General features: G+C 35.0%; 1 protein-coding gene across 2 annotated transcripts in view; it reads left to right on the forward strand.

Moving 5' to 3' along the window:
* Window positions 1-27,620, forward strand: part of WDR70 (WD repeat domain 70) — a 382,013-nt gene that overhangs the window by 74,825 nt on the left and 279,568 nt on the right. For both annotated transcript variants that reach the window (XM_051990074.1, XM_051990064.1), the window contains exon 8: window positions 3,400-3,553. In XM_051990074.1, coding sequence (XP_051846034.1) covers window positions 3,400-3,553 — 154 coding nt within the window. The remainder of the gene's footprint in view (window positions 1-3,399; window positions 3,554-27,620) is intronic.

Raw genomic sequence — 27,620 nt, forward strand, 5'->3', positions numbered from 1 at the left:
CAGGAGCTGACTGTCCCACATTACAAATGAAATCTTTTGTGGGAAAAGTTGCATAAAGAATACTGCAGAAAAATATATGACTGGAAAGATTATTGAGCCAGCTACACATAAAAGGAACTTGGGTTTGGAAAGAAATCTGTGAAGCTATTGGAAGAGAATATTGTGTCAGCAAAGGCTGCCCTGCAATTCCTTCAGATGCTATGATCCACAGCTGTGGAGGCTTTTGGAGAATTGATCTGCCCCTTAACAATTCCCCATTTTTTGTTTTTTTTGCTGTTATTTCCCCCCCACAGCATAGTCCGCACACTGAGGAATGCAAGCAACACTATCACTTCTGCATAGTTGTAGCAGGTGTTGATCTTGTGAAATATGATGGAAACAGACTTTCAAACAGAGAAGAGGACTATAGTCAGAACAGGCATTTGAGTCTCTCATCAGTCTCCTGGCTTGGCCCTTTGATGTGTTGGCCCATTTAATTACCGTAACTAAAAAAGTCTTACCAGGGCTCTTGTTCCTTTCCTTCCCCGCGGGTTACTGAAGGAACTCTGGAAGGATCCTCACAAACAGTTCTGGAACCGCTGCTGCTACAATAAGAATTGTAATTCTTACGCTTCTTATACTCCACGTTTAAGCGCCAAATGATAGAATACACCTGACAGTGGCTGCTAGAGATCCAACCCAAACCTGCAGAATGAATCTCCTTTTGTCAGAGGATGATACAAGGAGACTGAGAGGCAGTTGCTGTTCTCTGACCTTCCCACTGAGAGGCCATTGTGTTGTCTGACCTCTTTCCTCTTCCCTCTGTCTCCAGTTTATTTCCTTCCCAGTCTGTAACACCTGTATCAGGAAAGGCTGCTCTGCAACTCCTTCAGATGCCGTGATCCAGAGGCTCTCGGAGAATTGACCTGTCCCTTAACAAGAACACAGCTCCTTTGGAGAATTAGTTTTTCAAGAGGTTTATTAGATACATAGAACCTGTTGTTTTTTTTTAAATACTAGATTATAAACTCCCAATTATAATCTCTGCATTTTAGCATTCTTTTGTATTCATAGTACCCAAAACAATGGTAAGCATACTGTAGTATATGTTTAATAAGTACTTGATATCTTGATAGCTTACCTCAATCTGAAGTTATTTATAATTAAGGTCTCTTCCCAATCTCAGGAATAGTTCAATAGATTCTATAAGAATTTTATAATTCTGATGTGCTTACTTATATAGTGTTAAGATATTGTAAAGGCAAAGTAGAAGCAAGTTAATATATAAATTATTTTGGTAATCTGTGACATTATTGTTGTATGTACTCCCTCCAGTCATAAATTTGTGAAACATCGACATTCTTTCATTCTGTGTGATGTATGTCCATGTCTCCTCCAAAAAGGATCTACCCAACACTCTGGAGTACTTTCTATGGCTTATTATTATTATTATTATTATTTTTGGCTTATAAATTGGGGTTAAGTGACTTGCCCAAGGTCACACAGCTAGGAAGTGTTAAGTGTCTAAGCTTTCTATGGATTTTTAAAAATTCTGTGCACACCTGTGTAGCACTTAGACTATCCATCTATTATATCCCATTTTTATCACATGACTGTACCTCTTCATTTTTCAGTCATACATGTCCTTAAGAATTTTTTTATGTTTTTCCTTTCTTGTAGATCATCACTGGTAAGATATTAATTGTATTTATAGCACCATTCATCATTCTATTTGTCTTTAATTCAACTGTAAGTAGTTTAGTAGATTTCCTTTTGATATATAGAAAGTCACATGCCAAATGATCCAAAACACTGCCAGTATCTCCTTTCAGATACTAGTAAAGGTAGCCCAAGACCCTATCTAAGAACCCTGGCTAACAGCATCCCTTGAGCACAGTGCTTTATGTATAGTAAGTGATCATCATGGACATTCTATGACCTACATTATTATAACATCTACAAGAAGAGTTTGATTCTTTGACAATAAAGCAATTGGACTTTGCAGCAGGAAAAGATTGAAATTATTGAAAGGATTGTAATTTCTCAAATGTGATCTAGTTAATTCTCCTCCTAAACATTGGCCCTTCTGCTAGGACATCACTCTGCCTTCCAGTACCAAACATTACCTCTGGTCCAGGTGGTGGTGTGCTGTGCTGTGACTGTTTGGCCTATTATTGGCTCTCCTATGCCGAGTCAAGCAATGCCCTTCTGTTTAGTGAGTCATTGCCATGTCAGGTGCCATGTCACAGGTTTCTCCTCTTTTCCTTTCTCTGGCAAGAGTTCTGCTGTTTCCTTTTCTTGGACACTGTTAGTTTTGGAACCTGAGCTCTGTTGCCTTATGTTGGAGTGGTTTGCCATTTCCTTACTCATTTTAAACTCAACATGTTCAAAAACTGAAGATTTCCCCCAAGTTGTCCCCCTTCCAAATATCCCTATTTCTATCGAAGATACCACTATCCTCTTAAGTCCTCATGCTCACAAGTTGGACATTATCCTTGAAGCTTCAGGCTTTCTTATCTCTAATGTCCATATATTGCCAAAACCTATATATTATAGCTTTTTTTTTAAAATTTTATTTTATTTAATAATAACTTTGTATTGATAGAATCCATGCCAGGATAATTTTTATACAACATTATCCCTTGCAATCGCTTATGTTTCGTTTTTTCCCCTCCCTCCCTCCACCCCCCCCAAGATGGCAAGCAGTCCTATATATGTTAAATATGTTGCAGTATATCCTAGATACAATACTATATTATAGCTTTATAACATCTGAATATATTTGCTATTTTGCTATCACTGCACTGACTTCTTCTCATGCCTGCTAATTGATCTCTTTTCTACAAGTCCCTCCTCATTCTAGTGCAAAGCTCTTAAAGCCCTTTTTTCTGACAAATTATACATTCCACATTATTAAGATTTCTTTAGTATTGAACTGCAGACCTTTTATTCAAACATAGATCTTCTGACACTATATTCAACACTTTCTACTCCACCAAACTCATAATCTTTTATGTGTGGAAGAAGTTTCCTCCCTAGAAATTGCCATCATGAATAAAATCTACAGATTTCAGTCCAAAAAAAGTAGTTGACATATACAGAAATATTAAAGCTTAAAAAAATGGAAACAGAAAGCTTACTTGCTTAAATATAAACATATGCCCCAAAAGGACATCCTGTAGTATGATCAAAAATCACCCAATTTACCTTTTTTTCATTGAGGATAATTCTATCATAACTTTATATAAAGATTTTATCATGAAAACTTTCTTATAATGACTTTTGGTGTATTGCTTCATCCTTTAAAGGCTGCAGGAAGTTCTTGTCTGATGCTTTTTTTGGTGAATTTGTTCCCAATCATTGAAGAAACTTTAGAGACCTAGAAATACTCTTCATCTGAGTGTTTTCTTTTCCTCACAGCCACCAAATTAAATCACTACAATACAGCAGCACAGGAGATGTGATTCTTGTGGTGTCCGGAAACTCTCAGGCCAAAGTGCTTGACAGAGATGGCTTCCTAGTAATGGAGTGTGTCAAAGGAGACCAGTATATTGTGGACATGGCCAACACCAAGGTGAGCAGCAATATATAATGAACTCCAAAACAGACTTATAAGTGTTAATTTCTTAAATTGTAAGTCATGGCTTTGTTTATTTATTGGATTATTTTCTTGGTATTGAAGACCCATTTGTACCTTTAATTTTATTTGGAATTGAAGTAGTGGAATAATTCATAAAATCTTTTTGTTGTTACTTTCCTTGAAGAATAAAATTCTATTCATAAGGGTTTGTGTAGTATCTAGAAGAGCATTTTATTAAAATTGCAATGATAGACGTGCAGAAATATTCGTAGCAGCTCTTTTTTGTAGTGGCACTGAATTGGAAATTGAGTGCACATTTATTAATTGGGGAATGGCTGAATAAGTTATGATATATGGATGTAATGGAATGTTATTGTTCTATAAGAAATAATGAGTAGGCTGATTTCAGAAAAACATTGAAAGATTTCCATGAACTGATGCTGACTGAAGTGAACAGAACCAGAACATTGTGCAACTAACAGCAAGATTATATGATAATCAACTTTGATAGACTTAGTTTTTCTCAGCAGTGCAGTGATCCAAGACAATTCTAATAGACTTGGGATGAGAAATCCCATCTGCACATAAAGAGAGAATATGGAGACTGAATGTGGATAGAAGCATAGTATTTTCACCTTTTTTTGTTCATTGGCTTTTTCTTTTTTATTTTTTTTCCCTTTTATTGTTGTTGTCAATTTTCCTTTCAGAAGATAACAAATATGGAAATATATTGAGAAGGATTCTATATGTTTAAGCTATATTGACTTGCCTGCTATTTTGGAAAAGAAGAAAGTGAAAGAGGGAAAGAGGAAAAAATTTTGGAACACAAAATCTTACCGAAATGAATGTTGAAAACTATCTGTACATATATTTGGAAAATTAAAATACTATTAAGAAAAAAAATAAAAATAAAGCATGATTTTTGTGGAAAATTAGTGACAGAATTCTTTAAATACTTAAATCATTCTTTCAGATCACACTTACATATTGTAGAGGGTTACAGACAGTGGGGAAACTCTGGGTGAGGTATAAGACCCTTCAGCCCAGAGAGAACCTGCTAACAATGGCTTTTTCCACTCTCCATCTTCCCTAAAGGCTCTTGGCTTTCCTAAGAAGTCGGGGCGGTGACAACCTGTGTTGTGATTGAAGCAGAATGATACCAGGTGGTATACAGTAGCAAGTTGTTTATGTAGTCCCATGTGCGCAGTATATACTGGGCTCATGCCCAGTGTTTTTGTTACACAAAAATATAAGGGTATAAAAGAGGGAAAGATCTTGTTGTAATAAATGGACTCTATTTTTCCACCATCCTCAGTACCTCATCATTTCTCCATTAGGATGGTATATTTTAATCACTCTGATGTGAGGGCTCTAGAAAACAATGGTATGTTTTGTCACCCGAACTTGGAGGATCTAGAAAGCAGAACACAACAACATGATAATTAGATGATTTTTGTTTTTTTTTGTTTTTTTTTTTACACAAAAATATAAGGGTATAAAAGGGGAAAAGATTTTGTAATAAATGGACTCCATTTTTCCACCATCCTCAGGAGTCCTACCTCATCACTTCTCCATTAGGATGGTATATTTTAATCACTCTGATGTGAGGGCTCTAGAAAACAATGGTGTGTTTTGTCACCCGAACTTGGAGGATCTAGAAAGCAGAACACAACAACATGATGATAATTAGAGAAGGGAATTTCCATGCCTTTCCAATTAAAAAAAAAAAAGTTACACTGAGCATTGAATATCATGAACTTCCTATAGTCACCCATAGAGGATTTTACAACTGAGGAAACTGAAGTTTAAAGGAGGTGACTTCACAAAATTCCCATAGTTGGCTTCATATAGAAACTGAATTTCAGATGCCCAGTTTAGTGGCTTTTTGATCACAGCCTTGGTGAAATTAAAAGAGATGAATTGTGATGGAGAAATCTTGAAGGAAATATTAGGGTAATTATCAGATTACAAAATAATTATGATTATACTGTAATTTTCCTTAAAATGTTATTTCTGTACTGATAGGAACCTGTAACAGAAATAGCAGTTCCTGTTTTCTTTGGTTTTGCCCAGGGGGAAATATAGTTAAAAGGCGATTTTAATGTTTATTTTTACTGATATTTATATTGCAGCTTCTGGCTTGAGTAGTTAGATTTGATAAGTGAAGAATAGTTTTTTCAGAAATAGGTGCCTAAATAAGGCACATCTGTAATTTTAATCTCTCTTCTGAGTCCAGGAATAATTAACAACTCCTGAATTTATTATAAAATTTAGGAAATAGGACTTTAAAAAAAAATGTATCCTATTAAAATCTAAGTAGAACATGCTTTGAGTATAAAGTTTTTCTAATTAGCTCATAAGTTTGTATGAATCAAGTTGTTTATATTTCTTGTAGTTTTTTTAAATTCAAAATGTGTGTGCATGTACATATTATATGTATGTCTACATGTGCTTGTGTATGTGTGTATATGTATATGTGTGTGTGTGTGTGTGTGTGTGTGTGTGTATATAAAATGTAATTATGTCAAAGGTACAGTTATTCTAAATTAGAGATCATCCTTTTTTGGTTTCCCTTTATGAGAATCACAGGGTTAAAGAGTAAGCTATCATCTGATCCAATTTTTATTTTGCCGAGGAGGAAACAGGCTTAGAGAGAGAATGAGCTCAAGGTTACGCGAAGAATAAATGTCTAAACTAGACCTCAAGTCCATGATTTTTAGATTCTGGGGCCAGCCCTCTTTTCATTGCATTTGTATGTAGGATTTTATTTTTTACTATGCATATAGTTATATAGGTTTTGTTATTGTAATCCTTTCATGGGGTTTATGACAAAGCTAATGCTTCATATCTTCAAGTTTGAAAAATAAGTCTTTTTAAAGTTTTTTAAACAATGCCTACTGCACTTGCCCCTTTTTATTCCTTGGTTGTACACTTGAAGTTTTGGGATGTTGCCACTGGGTGGCAGAGACGCACCAGTCATGTGATCTCAACTAGTGATCCTGGCTTGAAATTACATTTTTCTTTTAAGTTTTTTATGCTTATGTATTCACAAAGATTTGCAAAGCTGAATAAAGTAACAAATGGAAAAAAGATATATGTGTGTAAATATACACTTAACACATACATGTACACACACACACACACACACACACACACACACACACACATATACCTCTAGTAAATTTCGAAGTAGGGTTGCTTTCCTTGGGATTCAGATAGGTTTATCTTTTCCAAACAACATAGATTTGTAATCTTGACCTTTCTATTTTGCTTGATTTTAAAAACATCTATTTGTTAAAACCACTGATTTAATGAATATTTAGTGATTAATATTATTTATATTTTTCAAAATTATAAATTTGATAATAGAGAAATGATGAAATAAATATACATAATAAAAAATAAAATCATACATTAAAATTAGCTTTTTGTTTTTTTAATTTTATCAGTGTAGTTTATTATTACATTTGTAAACCTTCTATTTCATGAGATGTCTTTTGTAATAAAGTAAAATAATTTAGTAAAACTAGTGTATATAGTGCAGTATTAAAATGCATATAACACTTCACATCAGTAGCAGCCCTTACAGATATCTTCAATTGCTATGTTAAAAAATGTGTATATTTCACAGTGTTTCCCAAATCTATTACCTTGTTATGGATAGAATATTTTATCATCCATTTTTGGGACTCATGAATGTTCATTATATTGATCAGAGTTCTTCTAGTTTTAAAAATTGTTTGTTTTTGCTATGTTGTTGCTATTATATGAATTTTTCTCTTGGTTCTCATTTCATTCTTTGTCAGCTTATAAATGAATATAAAAGTCCTCAATATTTCCCATTTATATGTGTTGTTAAAACATAAGTATATTTTGATTTTGTTTATTTCACTCTGTATTAGTTCATATGTCTTTCCAATCATTTTGAAGTAATTTGTTTCCTCAATTTTCATAACATAGTAGTACTTCACATTCACATGCCACAACTTATTTAGTCAGTCGTCAACTGATAGGCATTGTGTGTGTATGTGTGTGTGTGTGCATGTTTGCATCAGAAAAAGAGCTGCTGAAAGTATTTTTAAACATAAAGAACTTCTTTTTACTTTGATTTTTTTTTGAACATTGGTCAAAGGGCACACATGCTATATTTAGCAGCTTTTTGTATGCAATTCCAAAATTGCTTTCCTCTTACAAATTCACCAACAGTACATTAATATACCTGTTTTGCTCCTTTCCTCGTACTTTATACAAAGATAAGTTTCAAATGGGCAGCTAGGTGGTGCAGTGGATAGAACATCAAGCTTGGAAGTTAGGAAGACCTATCTTTATGAGTTCACATATGACTTCAGTCACTATTTGTTTGATCCTGGGCAAGTCCCTTAATCTTATATCTTTAGTGTCCTTATCTGTAAAATAATTTAGAAAAGGAAATGGGAAAACACTCCAGTTTCTTTGTTAAGAAAATCCCAAATGAGGTCTCAAAGAATCAGATTATGACTGAAGTGACTCTGTGACAAAAAGTTTCAAATGGTTATATGACTTAGATATAAAATATCATATTATAAACAAATTAGAGAATTGTGGAGAAAAATGACTTATCAGATTCATGAATATGAGGAAAGTTCATGACCAAATAAGGAATCACAGAAAACAGAATGACTAATTTTGATTATGTAACATTAAAGTGAGTTTTACACATGTTTAATAAAACTAAGATTAAAAGGGAAATAATTGAGAGAAAAAAATCTTCATAGTATTTGTCTAATAAGGACTTTATTTCTGTGATATGTAAGGAACTGATTGAATTTATAAGAAAAAGAACCATCCCCCAGTTGTTTGATATAAGCACATGAACAAATGATTATCAAGGGAAGAAACCCAACCTATTTATAACCACATGAAAAACTACTCCAAATTACCAGTAATTTGAGAAATTAAAATTAAAATGAATGTGAAATTTCACCCAACACCCATTAAGGATGGCAGAGGTGATAGGAAAAAAATGACAAAAACCTCATTTATTTATTTATTTTTAGCAAAGTAGATGCACACAAATTCATATTAAAATGAACTCTCCATCCCAAAATATTTGTTCATCCTTGGACCTGGAATCAGAAAGACCTGAGTTCAAATCCAGCCTCACACACTAGCTTTGTGATTCTGGGCAAGGCGTTTATCTCTGCCTACCCAAGTTTTCTCATCTGATAAATGCAGATAATAATAGCAATTGCTTCCTAGATTTATGATAAAGATAAAATGAGATTATATTTGTAAAATGAATTGTAAGCCTTAAAGCACTTTATAAATAACAAGTTGTTATTGTTACTTTTATTATTATTTTTTAAATGTCTACTTTAAGTTATGCTACTTTCTATTTTGTTTCCTTATAAATTTTAATAATTGTGATTAGTTCTAGTATTACTAATTTCACTTCTACTCATATCCTATAGGTTTTTCCGTATTTCATTGTATTTTTTATTATAAGTTTTTGAGGTATTATAATATTTCATTGCATGGTATGAATGTACTATCTTGCATTTAGCCATTCTCTATTTATTGAATATATGGTTTGTTTCTATATTTCCCCCCATTTGAAATAAAGTAGCTAAAAAGATTTTTGCATAGATAGATCCTTTTTTTTTTTTTTTTTTTTTTTTTACTTTTTGTGATCCTGTTAGGATAAAATACTAATACTGTTTGTTAGGTCAAAAGGCGTGATTGCTTTTGTAACTGATTTTTGTATTTCCATATTGCTCTTCAAAATGTTTATATTTGTTCTAGTCCTATCAACTGCTCTATTAAATTCAATAATTTATTTGTCTTCTTCTTATAAAGGAGGTGTTAAAATCTTCCATTATTATTGATATTATAATGGTTTCTTCTTTCAAGATTATGAAATTTTCATTAATATATATATAAATTTAGGATAACTAGATGCATGTTTATTAAAAAATTTTATATTGTCATTTTACATAACACTTTTTCATGTAAGATAATGCCTTTTTTTCCCTTTGGTAATGTTTTTTGATTGTACTTAAGCTTTGTCATTAATCCCTCTGTGTGTGTGTGTGTGTGTGTGTGTGTGTGAGATTTGGTAGTTGTATGGCAAATTTTGGACCACCATTCAGTTTTAAAATCTATTTAAATATTTCTGGATTAAATATTTCCTGTAAATGGAATATTGTTGGATTTTGAACTTGTGACTCTTGACTATTTACATTTGGCTTTATATGAATATTAATTGATTCTGTAATTTTAATCTGAAGGAAACACTTGCATTTTTGTTATTGTATTAATATCACTCCAAACAAAACTCTTACCTATTAATAACTATGTAGGTTTGTTTTGTTTTGTTTTTGAAACTTGGAACTCCCTTTTATTAGATGAAATGGTACTTGGCTTTTTGCTTTTCTTTCCCCTTTTCTACCCCTTTATTATTCTTGAAATAACATTCTTTAACATTTAGTGGTTTAGGGAATTCATTACTTTGAGGGTTTTCCCATCTTTTTTAGAAATGTTTTATTTTGATTTCAGAAATGTGAATTTTTTTTTTTAAATAACTTTTTATTGATAGAACTCATGCCAGGGTAATTTTTTACAACATTATCCCTTGCATTCACTTCTGTTCCGATTTTTCCCCTCCCTCCCTCCACCCCCTCTCCCAGATGGCAAGCAATCCTTTACATGTTGAATAGGTTACAGTATATCCTGGATACAATATACATGTGCAGAACCGAACAGTTTTCTTGTTGCACAGGGAGAATTGAATTCAGAAGGTATAAATAATCCGGGAAGAAAAACAAAAATGCAAGCAGTTTATATTCATCTCCTAGTGTTCTTTCTTTGGGTGTAGCTGCTTCTGCCCATCTTTGATCAATTGAAACTCAGTTAGGTCTCTTTGTCAAAGAAGTCCACTTCCATCAGAATATATCCTCATACAATTATCGTTGTCGAAGTGTATAATGATCTCCTGGTTCTGCTCATTTCACTTAGCATCAGTTCATGTAAATCTCGCCAGTCCTCTCTGTATTCATCCTGCTGGTCATTCCTTACAGAACAATAATATTCCATAACGTTCATATACCACAATTTACTCAATCATTCTCCAATTGATGGGCATCCATTCATTTTCCAGCTTCTAGCCACTACAAACAAGGCTGCCACAAACATTTTGGCACGTACAGGTCCCTTTCCCTTCTTTAGTATCTCTTTGGAGTATAAGCCCAGTAGAAACACTGCTGGATCAAAGGGTATGCACAGTTTGATAACTTTTTGAGCATAGTTCCAAATTGCTCTCCCGAATGGCTGGATGTGTTCACAATTCCACCAACAATGTATCAGTGTCCCTGTTTTCCCACATCCTCTCCAACATTCCACATTATCTTTCCCTGTCACTCTAGCCAATCTGACAGGTGTGTAATGGTATCTCAGAGTTGTCTTAATTTGCAAGAAATGTGAATTTTTATATTTGTTTTATTCTGAGAATTTTTGACTTTGAAAAAGTTCTTTGATTGTATGCCTCTTTCAGCATTATAAAGTTTGAATGTTTTTCAAATGGCCATCTCTTACCATAAAAAAGCATAAAGAAAATTGCTAGATAATTCTTAAGCCCCCATTCTCAATGAAATTATGTAATATAAACTCTTTGAGGAAAAGACTGTGTGTCTTTTTATTTTCATGCCATGTGCTTAGTGTAATATTTCAAGTTTTTCTTTCTTTCTTTTTTCTTTCTTTCTTTCTTTCTTTCTTTCTTTCTTTCTTTCTTTCTTTCTTTCTTTCTTTCTTTCTTTTTTTTTTCTTTCTTTCTTTCTTTCTCTCTCTCTCTCTCTTCTCTCTCTCTCTCTCTCTCTCTCTCTCTCTCTCTTCTCTCTCTCTCTCTCTCTCTCTCTCTCTCTCTCTCTCTCTCTCTCTCTCTCTCTCTCTCTCTCTCTCTCTCTCTCATTTGTAATGACTGCGTATTTAAAATCAGCCGGAGTCAGGAATTCAGGTTAAGGGAAAAATCTTCAATCTTTATTGAAGTAAAGAGGTAAATAAGGATTGTGATAGTAATATGGGCAAGAAAGATTCTGATAACAATATGGGCAGCTGCGACAGGAAGCCAGCTAACAGAGGGGGATCTGAGCTGAAAAGCCGTCGCAGTGGCAATGCAAGCACTCTCTCCTTCCCCTTCCTTTTCCACTCCCCTGCCTCCATCCACCAAAATTGTCATTTCCTATACAACACATCAGGACTTGCACAAAGAGTGGGCGGGGGCCATTCTTTCTCGAAGCTTATATATTAATAGAATATGGTCCAATTACTATTTAGTCTCATGTGCTTGGTACCTCAGTGCATCAACTCAAGCCTCAGCCCATTACACTCACTCTTTCTTGAAAAGAGTTCAATGGATGATAAGGGTTTTAAAATGTCTTTTGAAATGAGTTTATTTCAACCTTCTTAATTTTTTAGGTATCATCTTCTAAGTTCTTTGATTCTCTTTCATCTTTTTTGAAAATGATTCTGATTATGCTCCCTGACTAAAGGATTTTTCTATTTCTTTTGACAGTAAAATATTTTTTCCCATTAAATTTTAGGGTTGAAGTTCAACTATACTATATCCTAGAGAATTAAAAAAAAAAAAGAGCAAAGAAGTGACATAATCAGATGTTTGCTTAGAAAAAAATTAAATCTTGAATTTTTCCTTTTCAAGGTCCTGTTCTATTTTGTTGCCTATTTTTTTCTAATTCTGGGAATTTTTTTTTTTGCTAATTTCCTGGAATATAGTGTTCAGTTTATTTTTTCCTCCAAGTCTCCTGAGATATCAGTAATCTTGAGATTGCTATTTCATGATCTTTCCTCCAGATCTGAATAAAATAATAAAGAAATAGAATACAGATAATTCTCTGATTTCTGGAGTCTGTTTCCAGTTGCTTTGCATCAATTCGATTATTGTTTGTGGCTTCTGTTGATTTTTGAGTTTCCTGTTAAATTGTCCAAATTGATAATTTTCTTTATCATTTTTCATAAACTTCTTCCTTATCCTCTTTAACAATTTTAGCAATAAATAAATCTAGATAGGATGATTGGGACTAGTTTGTGAAGGGTACTTATTCAGTTTGTAGTTCATTCAGAAGGTATTAGGCAACTAACAGAGTTTAGGGGAGATTTTCTCCTTGGAGGAGAAAATCTGTACAAAAAGAGAAGGAAAAAGGAGAAAGATTGGAGGTTGGGAATCTGGTAATGAAACAGTTGCTTTGGTAATGAGGGGTACAAAGTCATAATCAGGTTCTTAGACTTTGGAGAAAGCAGGAAGCTTGGATTTTAATTATTTGATGAGACAACTGAATGAAAATTGGAATCAGGAGTTGATTAGGCAACATATTTTTAAAGAGGAGATAAGTGATAAATGTAATAACTAGATAGCCCAGTTAGTTTCAAAGAGGAATAAAACTTCTGCAATTACATTTTATCTTGCCATTCCATTTGTTACAGCATAAAATGGTTTTATACAAAGTGGTCTATCACTTCTACTAAGAAAACAGCTTTGAATGTATGTTCTGATAGTGAGAGTATTTGCACCCTATGCTCTTTTTTAGGACAAAACTCCCATCCTTTCATTTTTTGAAGTGAGCACTTCAGGTCAATCACCTTTAAGGAGATAACTTTTAACTTGTATTGTTTGACCATTCCAGAGAATGAAATTCTGTGTGGATAATGTGTACAACTATCTTGGGCAGCTAGAAGACTATTGGGCCTGCAATGAAAACAATTCATTTTGAATTCAAATCTGGTCTCATTTACTAACCAACTGTGTGATTCTGGGCAGGTTACTTAATCCTGTTTGTCTCGTCAGTTTCCTCATCAGGTAAATAGCTGGAGAAAGAAATGGCAAACCAGTCTAGTATCTTTGCTTAAAAAATGAGGTCACAAAGAGTTGAATATGGCAAAATAACTGAATTGAAGTTGAATTTGTTGCTACAAATGAGTACAATTGTCTTGAAAATTAGGCTGTCAATGTCAAGATATAGCAATAATATAAGAATTTTCTTGAGTAGTTCCAAATAATATAGAGAATGACTAGATAGATCAAATTCCTTAAAATTATATACTATTGACTTTGCTTAAATGTTTTGTTTTCCTCCCTTCCTTCCTGCCTTCCTCCCTCCTCCCTTCCTTCTTCCCTTCCTCCTTCCCTTCCTCCCTTTCTTCCTTCCTCTCTCCTTCCTCCATTCCTTTCTTCCTCTCTTTCTTCCTCCCTCCCCCTCTCCTCTTTCTTTCAATGGATGGATAGGGGTTTTAAAATTATGTACTTTTATAAGATGATTTTATTTGAATTTGAGGACATTACTGAAAAAAGGAAAAGAAGAGAAAAAAAGAATTTGAGTACATTATTTTGAACATATTACTGTTGTTTTGAAAATAAGACAATGAGTTTCTTACATAAAGAATATAAGATAAATATGAAATATGTATCTCACTCATACCTATAGAGTAGCCACTCAATTTCTGCAAAAATTCTATTTCTTAAATAAAGTCTTATTTTGATAGTCTTAGTTATTTCCAGAAAATTTGCAAGACATTTTTTTTTTGGTCCACTCCTGATAATTTAAGATGCCTTCAGTAAGTTAAAAAATGATAATTAAGAAGATAGAGAACTTTAATTTTTCACTCACAACTTTTTCTTATGTCTAGTTATGAAAGAAGTATGGTACTAGTTTCAGAGATGTCCAAAGCCCAGCATTAGAATTCCCTTGTTGATGTTGATTCATGTTGGCACCATCTGCAACCCTGAGGACCCAGCAGATCTATTGATTATTGTTATTTTTTGATTCTATCCAGAATCTGACAGGCCTACTTCCTTACCTAGATCTGGCCTTTGTTTCTTGATGTTTTTGTTTGGTTTTTATTAGGAACTGGCAATGATCTTATAATAAATTTTGTTTTTATTTATTAATTCTGATTAAGAAAGGCCTGTATCTGTATATTTGGCTTTTAAAATTAGAAGAGCACATTAATGAGACCACAGTTATGGATTAATTTCTTACTTCAGCCAGTTAGCTTCACCCTGTTCAGTGGTCCCAGATAGCAGCCTTTCAAGTCAATTATGTTGGCCAAAAATGACTACAATTGGATCTGATAACTTTTGGGAAAATAACTTTAAAAGCTCCTTTCTTTGAAGGGAGAAATGCCATAAAAAATGTTACTCTCTCTGGAAGGTGAATTTCAGATTAAGTCCTTGATACTAAAAGGATACTTAGCATAAGGAGAGACTCTTAAATGAGGACATCTAGTAAGATTAAATGAAAAGATGGACAAGACAGTTAATTTGATCAAAGAGAGGATTTAGTTTCTAATTTTCACTTGAAATTTTTTTCCATTAATATGAGGCATGCCTCTTTCTATTTAGATCTCTTTGAGAATCTTTGGCTGAATTTGCTTTTCTTCATGACTCATTTTTAATCACTTTTTAAACAGAGAGGCACTTAACATTCCTGTGCTTTAGTATCATTCTTGCACCTACCTTTACCAGATTGTGTCATCATTCATGGTGGGAAGATCTCAGATACTTGCTATATAATAACAGCTTAGTGTTCTTGACCCTATGTACTGTATAGTTGTTACTGTCAGTGACTAAGTGTATTTCCTTTTTAAACATTTTTTGAAATTTTAAAAAAATGTATTTTATTCTGAACACAAATACCTAATAAGATAGGTATTTTCACATACAAAGTTGAACATAAAAAGAGAATTATATATGAAACAGCAAATGGGCTTACTTTTCTTTTTAAGTATATAATAAACTCAATTTGTTATTTTCAAAGCTGTCCTGCTCTGTGTTTCTTATCGACTTTCCTTCTTTCTTTCCAGAAAATGTCTCAGTAACCTTCTTTCCTCATTTTTTTCTACTTTTGGTAACCTTATTGCTATTGGGAGAAAAGAAAGAAAAAAAATTTACATATTGGACATAACTGAAAATGTATTAGTCAAATATCCCTATTTCCCTGCAAATTTTTCAACAACTGTCATTTTTTCCCCTCATTTTTGCCAGTCTGATTAAGAGAGAACTATGTCTGTCTAGTTTTAAAAATTAAAATAGCACATTGATGAGGCTTCAGTTATGGATTCATTTTTTAGTTGAGCTGATATCTTCACACTGTTCAAGTAAGATAGAAACATGGAATCATTTTAATAAAATTAAGGTTTTGGAGAAATTTTTCACATTTGTTATAACTTAGATTTCTTCCTTTGTGTACTACCTGTTCCTGTCCTTTGTCAAGTTATCTATTGGGATGGCTTACATTAGAAGGGAAGAAAAAAACGGATAAAATATTTTTATATCCAATGTTTCTCATAAAGTCCTTCTTTTAAAAATATATAGAAAATTTATAAGAATACAAGTTATTCCCCAATTGATAAATGATCAAAGGATATGAGCAGACAATTTTTAGATGGAGAAATTAAAAGTTATTTCTAGTCATATGAAAAAATGAGAAATACATATTAAGACAGCTCTGACTTAACATTTCACACAGATTGGCTAACATGATAGGAAAAGATAATGATAAATTTTGGAGGGGATGTGGTAAAACTGGAACATTAATACATTGTTGGTTGAGTTGTGAACTGATCCAATCATTTTGGAGAGTAATTTGGAACTATGTCCAAAGGACTATGAAAATTTTATTCAGCAGTGTCTCTACTGGGTCTGTATCCCAAAGAGATCATAAAAAAAGGAAAAGAACCCATATGTGCAAGAATGTTTGTAGCAACTCTTTTTGTAGTGGCAAAGAACTATAAACTGAGTGGATGCCCATCAATTGGAGAATGGCTGAATAAGTTATGGTATATGAATGTAATGAAATATTATTGTTCTGTAAGAAATGATCAGCACAATTGTAATGACTGCGTATTTAAAATCAGCCAGAGTCAGGAATTCAGGTTAAGGGAAAAATCTTCAATCTTATTGAAGAGGTGAAAAAAGATTGCGATAGCAATATGGGCAGCTGCAACAGGAAGCCAGCTAGCAGAGAGAGACCTGAGGTGAAAAGCCGTCGCAATCGCCATCGCAAAAATGCCCCCAGTCTCTCCTTCCCCTTTCTTTTCCACCCCCCTGCCTCCACCCACCAAAATCGTCATTTCCTATACAACACATCAGGACTTGCACAAAGAGTGGGCGGGGGCCATTCTTTCTCCAAGCTTATATATTAATAGAGTATAGTCCAATTACTATTTAGCCTCATGTGCTTGGGACCTCAGTGCATCAACTCAAGCCTCAGCCCATTACATCTCCCGTTTTCTTTTGTTTTAGAACACAGATGGTCATGCCATCCCTGACTCCTCAGGGAGGTCAGAGCCCCCAAGGGGAGGTGATCACACCCTCCCTGACTTCTCAGGAAAGGAGATGAAAGCACTGAAAAGGAGGTGATCACGACCCTCCTGACTTCTCAGGAAGGGAGATGAAAAGCACCAAAGGGAAGTGGGGGTTGCCAGCAGGTTTCTGGGCTGAAGGGTCTTATTATGCACAAACCCATCAGCATGGGAGGTATTACACAAGCACATAGCAATAATGCAGAGGCTATTAGTGATGACTCTCCCCACAGTCAGTGCAGGCTTGATGTGATATAACAAACATGAATTATACACCCAAGTAATGGTATAACAAACAATATAAATCAACATTATGATGTAAAAGATTGCCAGAAGTCCTAGAAGGAGAGTATGTAAACAGCAGTCACACATACATCTTCTTCAGCAGCCAAGAGATAGTCCAAAACCAATCTATTGTCCATTGCTTCACATATCAGGGAATCCAATGATCCCCCCAAGTTTTTGAAGTCCAGCAAAAGTCTTGTTATGTTTTAGGGAATCCAATGATTCCAGCAGATTTTGAAGTCCTGTAACAGTCTTATCATTTCTCAGAAAATCCAATGATTCCTGAGGGCTTTCAAGTCTTATGTCTCAAAGAATCCAATGATTCCTGAGGGATTTAAAGTCCTACAACAATCTAATGTCTCAGAGAATCCAATGATTTCTGAGGGTTTTGAAGTCCAACGATTTTCTATGTCCATGAATCAAACGCCATAACTGCCACACTCTTTCAATGGTGAGCACAATCAGCAACAGAACCACCCAATGTTTCTTGGGTCTTCTCCTTCGTTTCAAGGGTCTGCTCCATCTCTCTGCGATGGACAAGGCGAATATGGCTCGTTGGCACCCATCTGATTCCTTCTCCACCTGTAGAGATACAAGCAAACCCTCTCCCCCAAGCAGTTAACCTATCTGGTCCCTTCCATTCACCACTTTCTGAGTCTCTCCACATCACCTGGCGATTATCTAAAGATAGTGGAGCTGCTCGCACTGGACATTGCCCTTCCGTTGGGTTATAAAACCTGTCTGCCGGAGCCAGTGCATCTTTGTCAAAAATCAAGAAGTTAATAGTATAAAGTGCTAGATTTAGTAGTTCTCTAGGGTTACCTGTGGCTCCCCCTTTCTTTTGTTTTTGGAGGAGCGTCTTAATGTCTCTGTTTCTCCTCTCTACTATTGCCTGTCCTTGAGGATTAAAGGGTATGCCAGTGGTGTGTAAAATCTTATACTGTGCACAAAAGTGTGCAAAATGTTTGGAGGTGTATGCAGGACCATTGTCTGTTTTTATTGCTTGTGGCACTCCCATAATGGCAAATGCTTCCATGAGGAATTCAGTGACCACTCGGGCTGTCTCTTTTGCTGCTGGTATGGCAAAAGTGAATCCTGAAAAGGTGTCTACCACAACATGGATAAAAGACAGATGACTGAAAGATTTATAATGGGTCACATCCATTTGTCAGATTTCATTGGGACTCAAACTACGAGGGTTCTTCCCTGGAGGCAGTGTAGGAGCGTGGAAAGGAAGGCAAGCTATACAGCTTTTTACTACGCTCCTAGTTTCCTCTCTTATTATCCCAAATCGTATTTTGGGCAGCCTGATGGTATTTAGAATGGGATTCCTGGGCCTCCTGAAATAAAGGCGTACTGGCTAACATAGTTAAAAGGCTATCTGCCTTTGAATTCCCATCAAAAATAGGGCCTGGGAGTCTACTATGCGAGTGGACATGCAAGATATAAATCTTACCTGGATGTTTATAAATCTTACCTGGATGTTTTCTCACTTGCTCCTGAAGTTCCTTAAAGAGTTGATATATATTAGAAGCTGCAAATTTTATTTGGGCTGTGGCAATTCTTTGTACCACACCTACTGAATAGGCTGAATCAGATATTATATTTATGTCTCCTGGGTAATAAGTGAGAGCTAACATGATTGCATATAATTCGTTCTGCTGAGTGGACTGAAAAGGAGTTCTGACTACTCTCTTTATAGTTAAGTCATGAGAGTATACAGCACAAATATTATGTTTGGATGCATCTGTAAAGATAGTTGGTCCTTTAAGAGGAACTTTAGAAACTTTTTCTTCAAGAATCCATCGCCAATTATGTAAAAGTCTGGTTATCTTTAATGGAGACCCATGTATAAAATTTGGAGCCATGGCTAATAAAATTTGCCACTCTGGGATGGTCTCACAACACACATTAATTTGTGTATTGGTGTGAAAGGTGTATATCTTATCAGGTCTTGCCCCAGATAATTGTACCACTTGCTTAATGGCCTTTAAAAAAATTCTAGCCACAAGCACTGGGTAAGGAGTAAGGCTTTGTTCTGGTTGTGCCAGGAGGTTCACCCACTTTATCACACTGTCTCCTTGATGAAGGACTGCTGTGGGTGCCTCTTGTGTGGCAAAAACTGATATTTTTGAGTGACTCTTTCAACCACATTGGATAAAGCCAGTTCAGCTTTTCTCAAAGCCTCTTGAGCTTCTTTTGTAAGCTGGCGTGGTGAATTTAAAGCACTGTCTCCCCTTAAAATGTCATATAATGGTTGTAACTGATAGGCAGTCAAGCCTAACACTGGTCGCATCCATTGGATATCTCCTATCAATTTCTGAAAATCATTTAAGGTGTTTAGCTTCTCTGTTCTTAAGGACAGTTTTTGTACTGTAAGCACCTTCAATATCCTAAATATTGAAAAGGAGCATGTCTTTGAATTTTCTCTTCAGCTATGTATAATTTGTAGTATCTTAGTGTTTCTATGGTCTTTTGTAGACATGCTTCTAGCATTTGTTCCTATGTAATAGCATAACTTTTGGAAATGCTTTTCTTATTGGAGCAAGAGCAGCATACATTTGACACATAGTGGGGCTGTTTTTCATTCCCTGTGGCAAAACTGTCCATTCATATCTTTTATAAGGTTCAGCTAAGTTAACGCTGGGCACTGAAAAGGCAAATCTTTTCATATCCTCCTTATCCAGAGGGATAGACTAGAAACAATCCTTAATATTGATGACCCAAAGAGGCTACTCTGTAGGCAATTGAGTAGGAGATGGAAGTCCAGGCTGAAGAGTTCCCATAGTTTCCATCTGTTCATTTACTTTTCTTTAAATCAGTCAACATCCTCCATTTTCCCGATTTCTTTTTTACAACGAACACTGGGGAATTCCAAGGACTTAGAGAAGGCTGTAAATGCCCTTGTTCAAGCTGCTCCTGTACTATATTTAATAAGGCCTGAATTTTATTACTACCTAAGAGCCACTGTTCTATCCACACTGGTGTATCAGTTTTCCATTGGATAGGAACAGGTGAAAGTGTTGGCAGGCCTTCAACAGCAGCCCTACTTAAAAAACTGAAGTACTCATTTTTAACCCTAATTGTTGTAAAACGTCTCTTCCACACAGATTGATAGGGATTTTTTCAACTATAAAAGGAGTAAAAACTCCTGTTTTGCCTTCAAAAGTCCATCTCATAGGGGCAGCACTAACTTCAGCTGCTATTGATCCCCCTACACCAGACATATAGGTGTCTGCTTTAATCTTTGGCCAGTGACTGGGCCAATTGGCACCTTTAATAACTGTACGATCTACACCAATCCTTCCAATGGTAGGCCATTTATATAGAGATCGTGAGCATAGGTCGGTCAGCTGTTACAGCTGCTGTCCAGTATATTTCTGGATTTTGTGGTCTGGAGTCAGAATCTGGGTGAGTATCACCAGGTTGCTTATTAGGATTCTGTATGAGTAAACCTGATGCTACTACCTCTCCTGGGTGATAAGTCACACATTGTATACCTGTATTAGTGACTGGGATATTATCTACACATTCCCCAGTTTCCCACATCAGTGTGTGGATGGACACTGTTTTGTATGGACAAAAAGGAGGTGAAATGGTCAAGCCTACTGTGCCTGGAGGTAAGGGATCCATATGCTGGAGAGGAACAGATTTCACCTCTCCAGGGGGTATCTCAGTTGTCCCAGCTGCATACAGCTCTATTCTCCCCAATTGTAATTCCCTTCTGCCATCAGGTTGCTTCCTGGCTGGTTGACTGTGTAATCCTCTTCTCCCATCATATGGCTTTCTGGCTGATTGGTCATGTCTGGGTACTGGACTTCTAGGCACTCTCTGGGTGCACCGTTGGCTGCCATCATGCCCCAAGTGTTTTTTTGCCTTGGGCCCTGGGGCTGGGCCTCTCATCCCATTTCCCTGAATCTATCTACATTCTGAGGCCCAATGGAAGCCTCTGTTGCATTTTGGACATGGGGTACTGAGTCTTGTTCTCCCACCTTGTTTTCCCATTCTATCTCTATACCAACATTGAGCTTTCAGATGCCCTAGTTTTCCACACTGAAAGCATCTATGAGTTTCTCTGGAAGTCCCTTGCCCGAAGGGACTCTGTCTCCCCATGTTTAGATTTTGGGAAGTCTGCATCATAGCCTGGCTATAAAAGGCATTTGTGTTCACTGTGGCACAGCATCTTAGGAGTTCCTCTAAAGGAGCATCCTTGCGCAGTCCTAGTATAATTCTTCTGCAAACCTCATTAGCATTTTCCTTAGCAAGTTGCCTTATCAAAATGTCTGTTATTGCATTTTCTCCATTTGTTCTTGTGATAGCTGTCTGTAAACATTCCACAAAGTCAGCAAAGGGTTCATTTGGCCCTTGTGTTATTTTTGTGAAGGCCCCACCCTTGTCGTCTTTATTGTGGAGAGAAGCCCATGCTTTGATAGCATTAGCTGCAATTTGCTCATATGATGCTATAAAATAATTAATCTGTACTGCGACATCTGCATAAGGACCTACACCTGTTAGTAGGTCACAGGTGATTGCAGCATGAACTCCACTTTGACTATTTTGTTGGGCTTGTGTCCTACAGAGCTCACTATATTCAGAAAGCCACAAGTAGTTTTGTCCAGGTTCTATGCATATCTTTGCTATAGATTTCCAGTCATTAGGGGTCAAGATTTCAAAAGCCAAATTCTGTAATAACATCTTAACATAAGCTGATGTAGCCCCATAAAGAATGCAAGCTTTTTTCAGGTCTTTGAGGATATCTATATCAAAAGGAGATTATCTTCTACTTTCTTGACCTGAAGAATTAAACTGTTGAATAACGGGAAAAATGTGGTGTTGAAATTCCAATACATTTCTCCCTTCCTCTTTGGCCTTAATTAGTCCCTTTTGCAATCTACTCAAAGGAGCAGCTGGATGCAGGAGGTGAGGTGCTGGATGCTGGGGGGGAGGTGCTGGTGCTGTCACTGTCCCCCCCACTACCCCTTCTCCCTCCATCCCAGAGGGTGGAGTTGATGGAGGAGAGCCAATTACCTGCTCTTCAGGTGGGGCTGAAGCTGCCTCAGATTCACCACACCCTTGAGCCTCACTTAAGTCTCCATGCCCTGTGGGGATATGGCCATTAATCTGTTCTTTGTCTTCCTCCTTTATATCTCAGGCTTCCGCATTTGACTATTCCTAGAGTTTTTTCCTTTTCTCCTAGAACTTATATGGTATCTTAAGGCCAGCTGTATCATATTGTATAAATAGAATGTCTCAAAGGAAATTGAATGAGGACCATTTTCATTGTTATATTCGGAGAGCTGTTGACCAAGCAATGCACAGTTATCTAAGGAGATTTGCTCTTCCTCTAAGAACCAAGAGGAGGTGCGTTTTAATGTACCCAGAAGTTTGGCTGCCTGTTCCCAAGTTACAAGTAGCCATTGATCTTCTATCAGCTTAAGTGGGCTTTCTATAGCACCACTCTTGGATGGGGCTGGGGTTGGGGGGGTTGGGGGAGGGGAAATGGAGAATCTTTACCTAGGATCTGTCCCATTTCAGCCAAAAAGTTACTGCTTTAGTGTTTAAGAAAATAAGTTCCCTGTTTGTCTTATACTCACCTAAGTTCCCGGTCACTGGAGACTTCTTCAGTGAAAGTAGGATCCTTGGTTCCCACGCTTGGGCGCCAAATGTAATGACCGCGTATTTAAAATCAACCGGAGTCAGGAATTCAGGTTAAGGGAAAAATCTTCAATCTTTATTGAAGTGAAGAGGTGAAAAAAGAGTGTGATAGCAATATGGGCAGTTGCAACAGGAAGCCAGCTAGCAGAGAGAGACCTGAGCTGAAAAGCCATCGTAATTGCCATTGCAAAAATGCTCCCAGTCTCTCCTTCCCCTTCCTTTTCCACCCCCCTGCCTTCACCCACCAAAATCGTCATTTCCTATACAACACATCAGGACTTGCACAAAGAGTGGTCGGGGGCCATTCTTTTTCCAAGCTTATATATTAATAGAATATGGTCCAATTACTATTTAGCCTCATGCGCTTGGGACCTCAGTGCATCAAATCAAGCCTCAGCCCATTACACACGATGATTTCAGAAAAGCCTGGAGAGACATATGAACTGATGCTAAGATAGCTAGAACGAAAAGAATACTGTATACAGAAACAATAAGAATATGTGATGTGATGGACTTGACTCTTTTTAACAATGAAGTGATTCAAAGCAATTCCAGTAGTCTTAGGATGGAAAGAACTATCTGCATCTAGGGAGAAGACTATGAATATTGAATCCCAGCATAATATTTTCACTGTTTTTGTTGTTTGGTTGCTTGTTTTTTTTTTCTCATTTTTTCCTCTTTTGATCTGATTTTTCTTATGCAGCATGGTAAATGTGGAAATGTGTCTAGAAAAATTGTACATGTTTAATTAACTTAGATTAGTTGCTATCTGGAGAGGAATCGGGAAAGGAGGATGAAAAATTTAGGGTTTTGCAAGGATGAATTTTGTTGAAAATTATCTTTGCATGTATTTTGAAAAATTTAAAGATGTTATTGAAAAAACTCAGTAAGAAAAAAATTATCAGGAAATGGCTGTCATCATTTTATATTTGATTCAGTTTTTTTATGTAACTTAAATATTAAATCTTTATTGGAAAAATTTGCTTCCAAAGTTTTTTTTTGGTCAGTTAACTCATTTACTTCTAATTTTAAACTACTTTTTGTTTCTTTTTGTAAAAGTTTTTCAGTTTTATGTATTTAAAATACTATGATCTTCTTTATCCTGTATTTGGTCATATAACCTTCTCATGTCCATAATTTATTCAAGATTTCCTTCCTTGCTTTATTGTTTCATGTGAACCTTTATTTCTAAATCATTTATATATTTGAAATTTGTCTTGTACATTGTTTTCTAGAAAACTTTTTCAAATCAAATCTATAAATTTTCAAGTCCCTATTATGAGCCAAGTTAAGTATTTGATAAACATGAAGAGCATCCTATTTTCTTAAATGTGATGATTGAAATGAAAAGTATCTTTTTTATCTATAACACCAGTACATGGAGTCTCTTCTTTTTCATTAATTTAGCAAATAATTTTGGAATTTCAAGTAAATTTGAAAGCTATTTTCCTAGAGAAATGGAACACACTTACAGAATAAGACCAAATTTTCCCAGGACCAACCCTCATCCTTTCCACATTAATCTTAGAAGTTAGTGAAAGACTCCAGTTTTGAGTTGCTAATTTTAACCTGATCTTCCATTTTCCTCTCAGTATAATCAGCCATCAGTATTTAAGAGAAAGCAAAAATTGCATTTTTTTCTTGAAACCTTAGAAAGACACTGTTTTGTTGAGGAATAGTCTCTGTGTTTGTCCAATCTTTTATTTTTTAAAAGGCCTAATGAGTATGTTACATGTATTTTTACTGTGGGTATATACTCTTATGATATCTTTTTATTATTTTTTAAGCATTTTTGGTTGTAGAATTGATGAGGATGTCTAAAGACTTTCTATAAATTTTAGTAGTAAGACTGGTTGCTGCGATAAAAATTTTTTTGAGGCAAAGTGGCAAAATGAATAGAGAGCTTTAGTTAGGAAGACCAGGGTTCAAGTCTAGTTTTTGGCAAAAACTAGGATTCCTATGAGATCCTGGGTCAATCATTTTATCTCTTAGTTGCCTAAACAACTCTCTTAAGACTCTAAACTGCAAAGCAGTTGCTGATTTTCATTGGGAGAGGGAATTTATTCAGTGAGAATTCCCTTTCCAAATGAAAACAAGACCATCCGTCTCCCAAAAAAAATTATATGTGAGAGTGAATTGATAGCTATGAGTAATTTAAGCATATCTTCAAAATATTTTGTTATAAAGTAATGGACAAAAATATTGCCAAACTTTTATTATGGAATTGCTATATATTCATAATAATGAGACTTTGCATATAATGTGTTTTTATAGGCTTTAAAAAAAAGCAGTAACAGACTTTTTTTTAAACAAACCTATGATTTCAGTACCATAGGGAGTTCCTGGTGAGGAAAACCATTTAGTAATGTAGATAGACATTTTAATAGGTTTATTCTTAATGCTTGGACCTCTGACACATGAGGTAGCTTGCCCTGGGTCCTATAGTTAGTATTGTAAAAGGTAGGACTTGAACCCAGGTCTTCTTGACTTTGAAAGGACCTCTGTAGATACTCCACCACAGTGCTTATCATAGTTAAATCAATTAATTATTGATTATAATGTCCTGGCTAGCTTTCTGGCAGTTCTCTGGATGAGCCTTGGTCTAAACATGTCTTTACTATAGATTTCCAATCACTGGGGGTTAAAATTTTCATAAGCCAAATTCTCTAATGACATCTTAACATAAGAAGATGTAGACCCATAAAGAGTGCAAGCCTTTTTCAGATCTTTGATAATTTCCAGCTTAAAAGGAGTGTATCTTCTTTTTTCTTGACCTGAAGAGTCAAACTCTTCAATCACAGGGTGTGCTTCTGTTTTAAAATCAGATGTATCCTGTCCTTCATTTTTAGCTTTAACTAGTGCCTTTTATAATCTTGTCATAGATGAACAAAGCTGCTGCATGGGTGGTGCTGATGGTGTCATTCCTAACTCTATGTGAATGTTTCTCTGCATGTAAACCATCATTTTTGAAGTCAAATGAGAGTAAAGTTCTTATGATTCCCTCTGTTTCCCTACCTCATTCTCCATTTCTGTTGCTTTTGGGTTTAAATTTCTTCTCTCCTATCTCCTTCCCCACACATTAAGATAAGCATTATGATATTAGTTATACATGTGAAGTCATGCAAAATATATTTCCATATGAGACATAATTTAAAAAAAAGAAAAAGTAAGAAATTATGTTTCAATTTGCACTCAGTTCAATAGACCTCTCTGTGGAGATAGATAACATTTTTTATTATGAGTCAGTCCTTTGGAAGTATCTTGCATCATTGTATTAATCAGAGTAGCTAAGTGCTTTACACTGGATCATTATTATAGTATTGTCATCACTGCATACAATGTTTTGTTCTGGTAACTTCACTTTGCATCAGTTCACATCAGACTTCCCATGTTTTTCTAAGCTCTAAGGTTAACCTTTTAACATATCTTTTATACTTTTTTGAGACCTAGAATCTCTAATTAAAAGAAAACTGTGTCTGAACTTCAGAAATCAGTTATATATGTTTTTGTCTTCTTCCCATTTAGAGAATTTATTATTATTATTTTTTAGGTTATATGTGTACATTCATTTTCATATGAGTCATGTTAGGAGAGAAAAATCAGGACAAAAAGGAAAAACCACAAGAAAAAAAAAAAAACAGAATAAAAAAAAAAAGGTGAAAATAGTGTGTGTTGATCCCATTTTCCAAACAAAGTTTATTGGAACTGCCTTGGATTACTGAAATTTGTGAGAAGAGCCAAATCTATTATATTTGATCATCTTGTTGTGTTCAATGTTTTCCTGGTTCTTCTTGTTTCACTTAGCATCAATTCATATAAATATTTCCAGAATCTTCTAAAATCAGCCTGTTCATCATTTTTAATAGAATATCAACATATATTGCTTTCACATATCATAAAATCAGTTATATTTATGTCTTTTATTTTATAACCCCTAAATTTCCTCTTGTTTCCCACTTTTCCCTTTTAAGGGAACATTCCATGTAAAAAAAATAATTTCTTTTAAAAGAGAATGAAGAGGAAAAAAATTGATAAAAACCTATCAGTTCATTTAAAAATATGACAGTATTTGCAATGTCCTATATCCATGCCTCTCTACCTTGCATCTCTCAGCTCTGCAGAGAGAAAGGGAAAGGATTGTTTCATATATTATTTTTGTAGCATGCTTATTCTTACAATTTTACAACAGTTATTTTCCCTTGTTTAGTAGTCGTTCTTAACTCTCTTCACTTGGTATTATTTCATATAGATATTTTCATGCTTATTTATATTAATCACATTTCTTGCTTTTTAGCATAATAACATTACATTACATTCATGTACCAGAATTTACTTAGCTATTTCCCAGATGGATGAGTATCAAAGGGCTGCTATAAATATTTTGATATCTATAGGGCCTTTCTTTTTATTTGAATGACTAGTAATAGAATCTCTGGATCAAAAGGCATGGAAATTTTTTCTTTCATTCATTGTTGTTTTGAGTAATTTTTAAAATTGATGTCTTTTAAAAAAATTGCTAGTTTTCCCCAGTACTCTTTTCCTGCTCTGCTTTCAGAGAGCTATCCTGTATAAAAATAATATTTTTAAAGAAAAAAAATCAGCAAAGTTGATAAATGCATAGCAAAAGTTTGAAAATAATTTGCAATATACACTTTTGCACTTCTGCAAACAGGTGGGGTGAAGCCATGCTACTTCTTTATAACTTTGAAACATTAACTTTGTTTTTTTTTTTTTTTAATATTTTCATTATTGTGATTATTGTGTGTATCATTTT

This window comes from Antechinus flavipes, chromosome 1, assembly GCF_016432865.1.
Source record: "Antechinus flavipes isolate AdamAnt ecotype Samford, QLD, Australia chromosome 1, AdamAnt_v2, whole genome shotgun sequence".
NCBI lineage: Eukaryota > Metazoa > Chordata > Mammalia > Dasyuromorphia > Dasyuridae > Antechinus > Antechinus flavipes.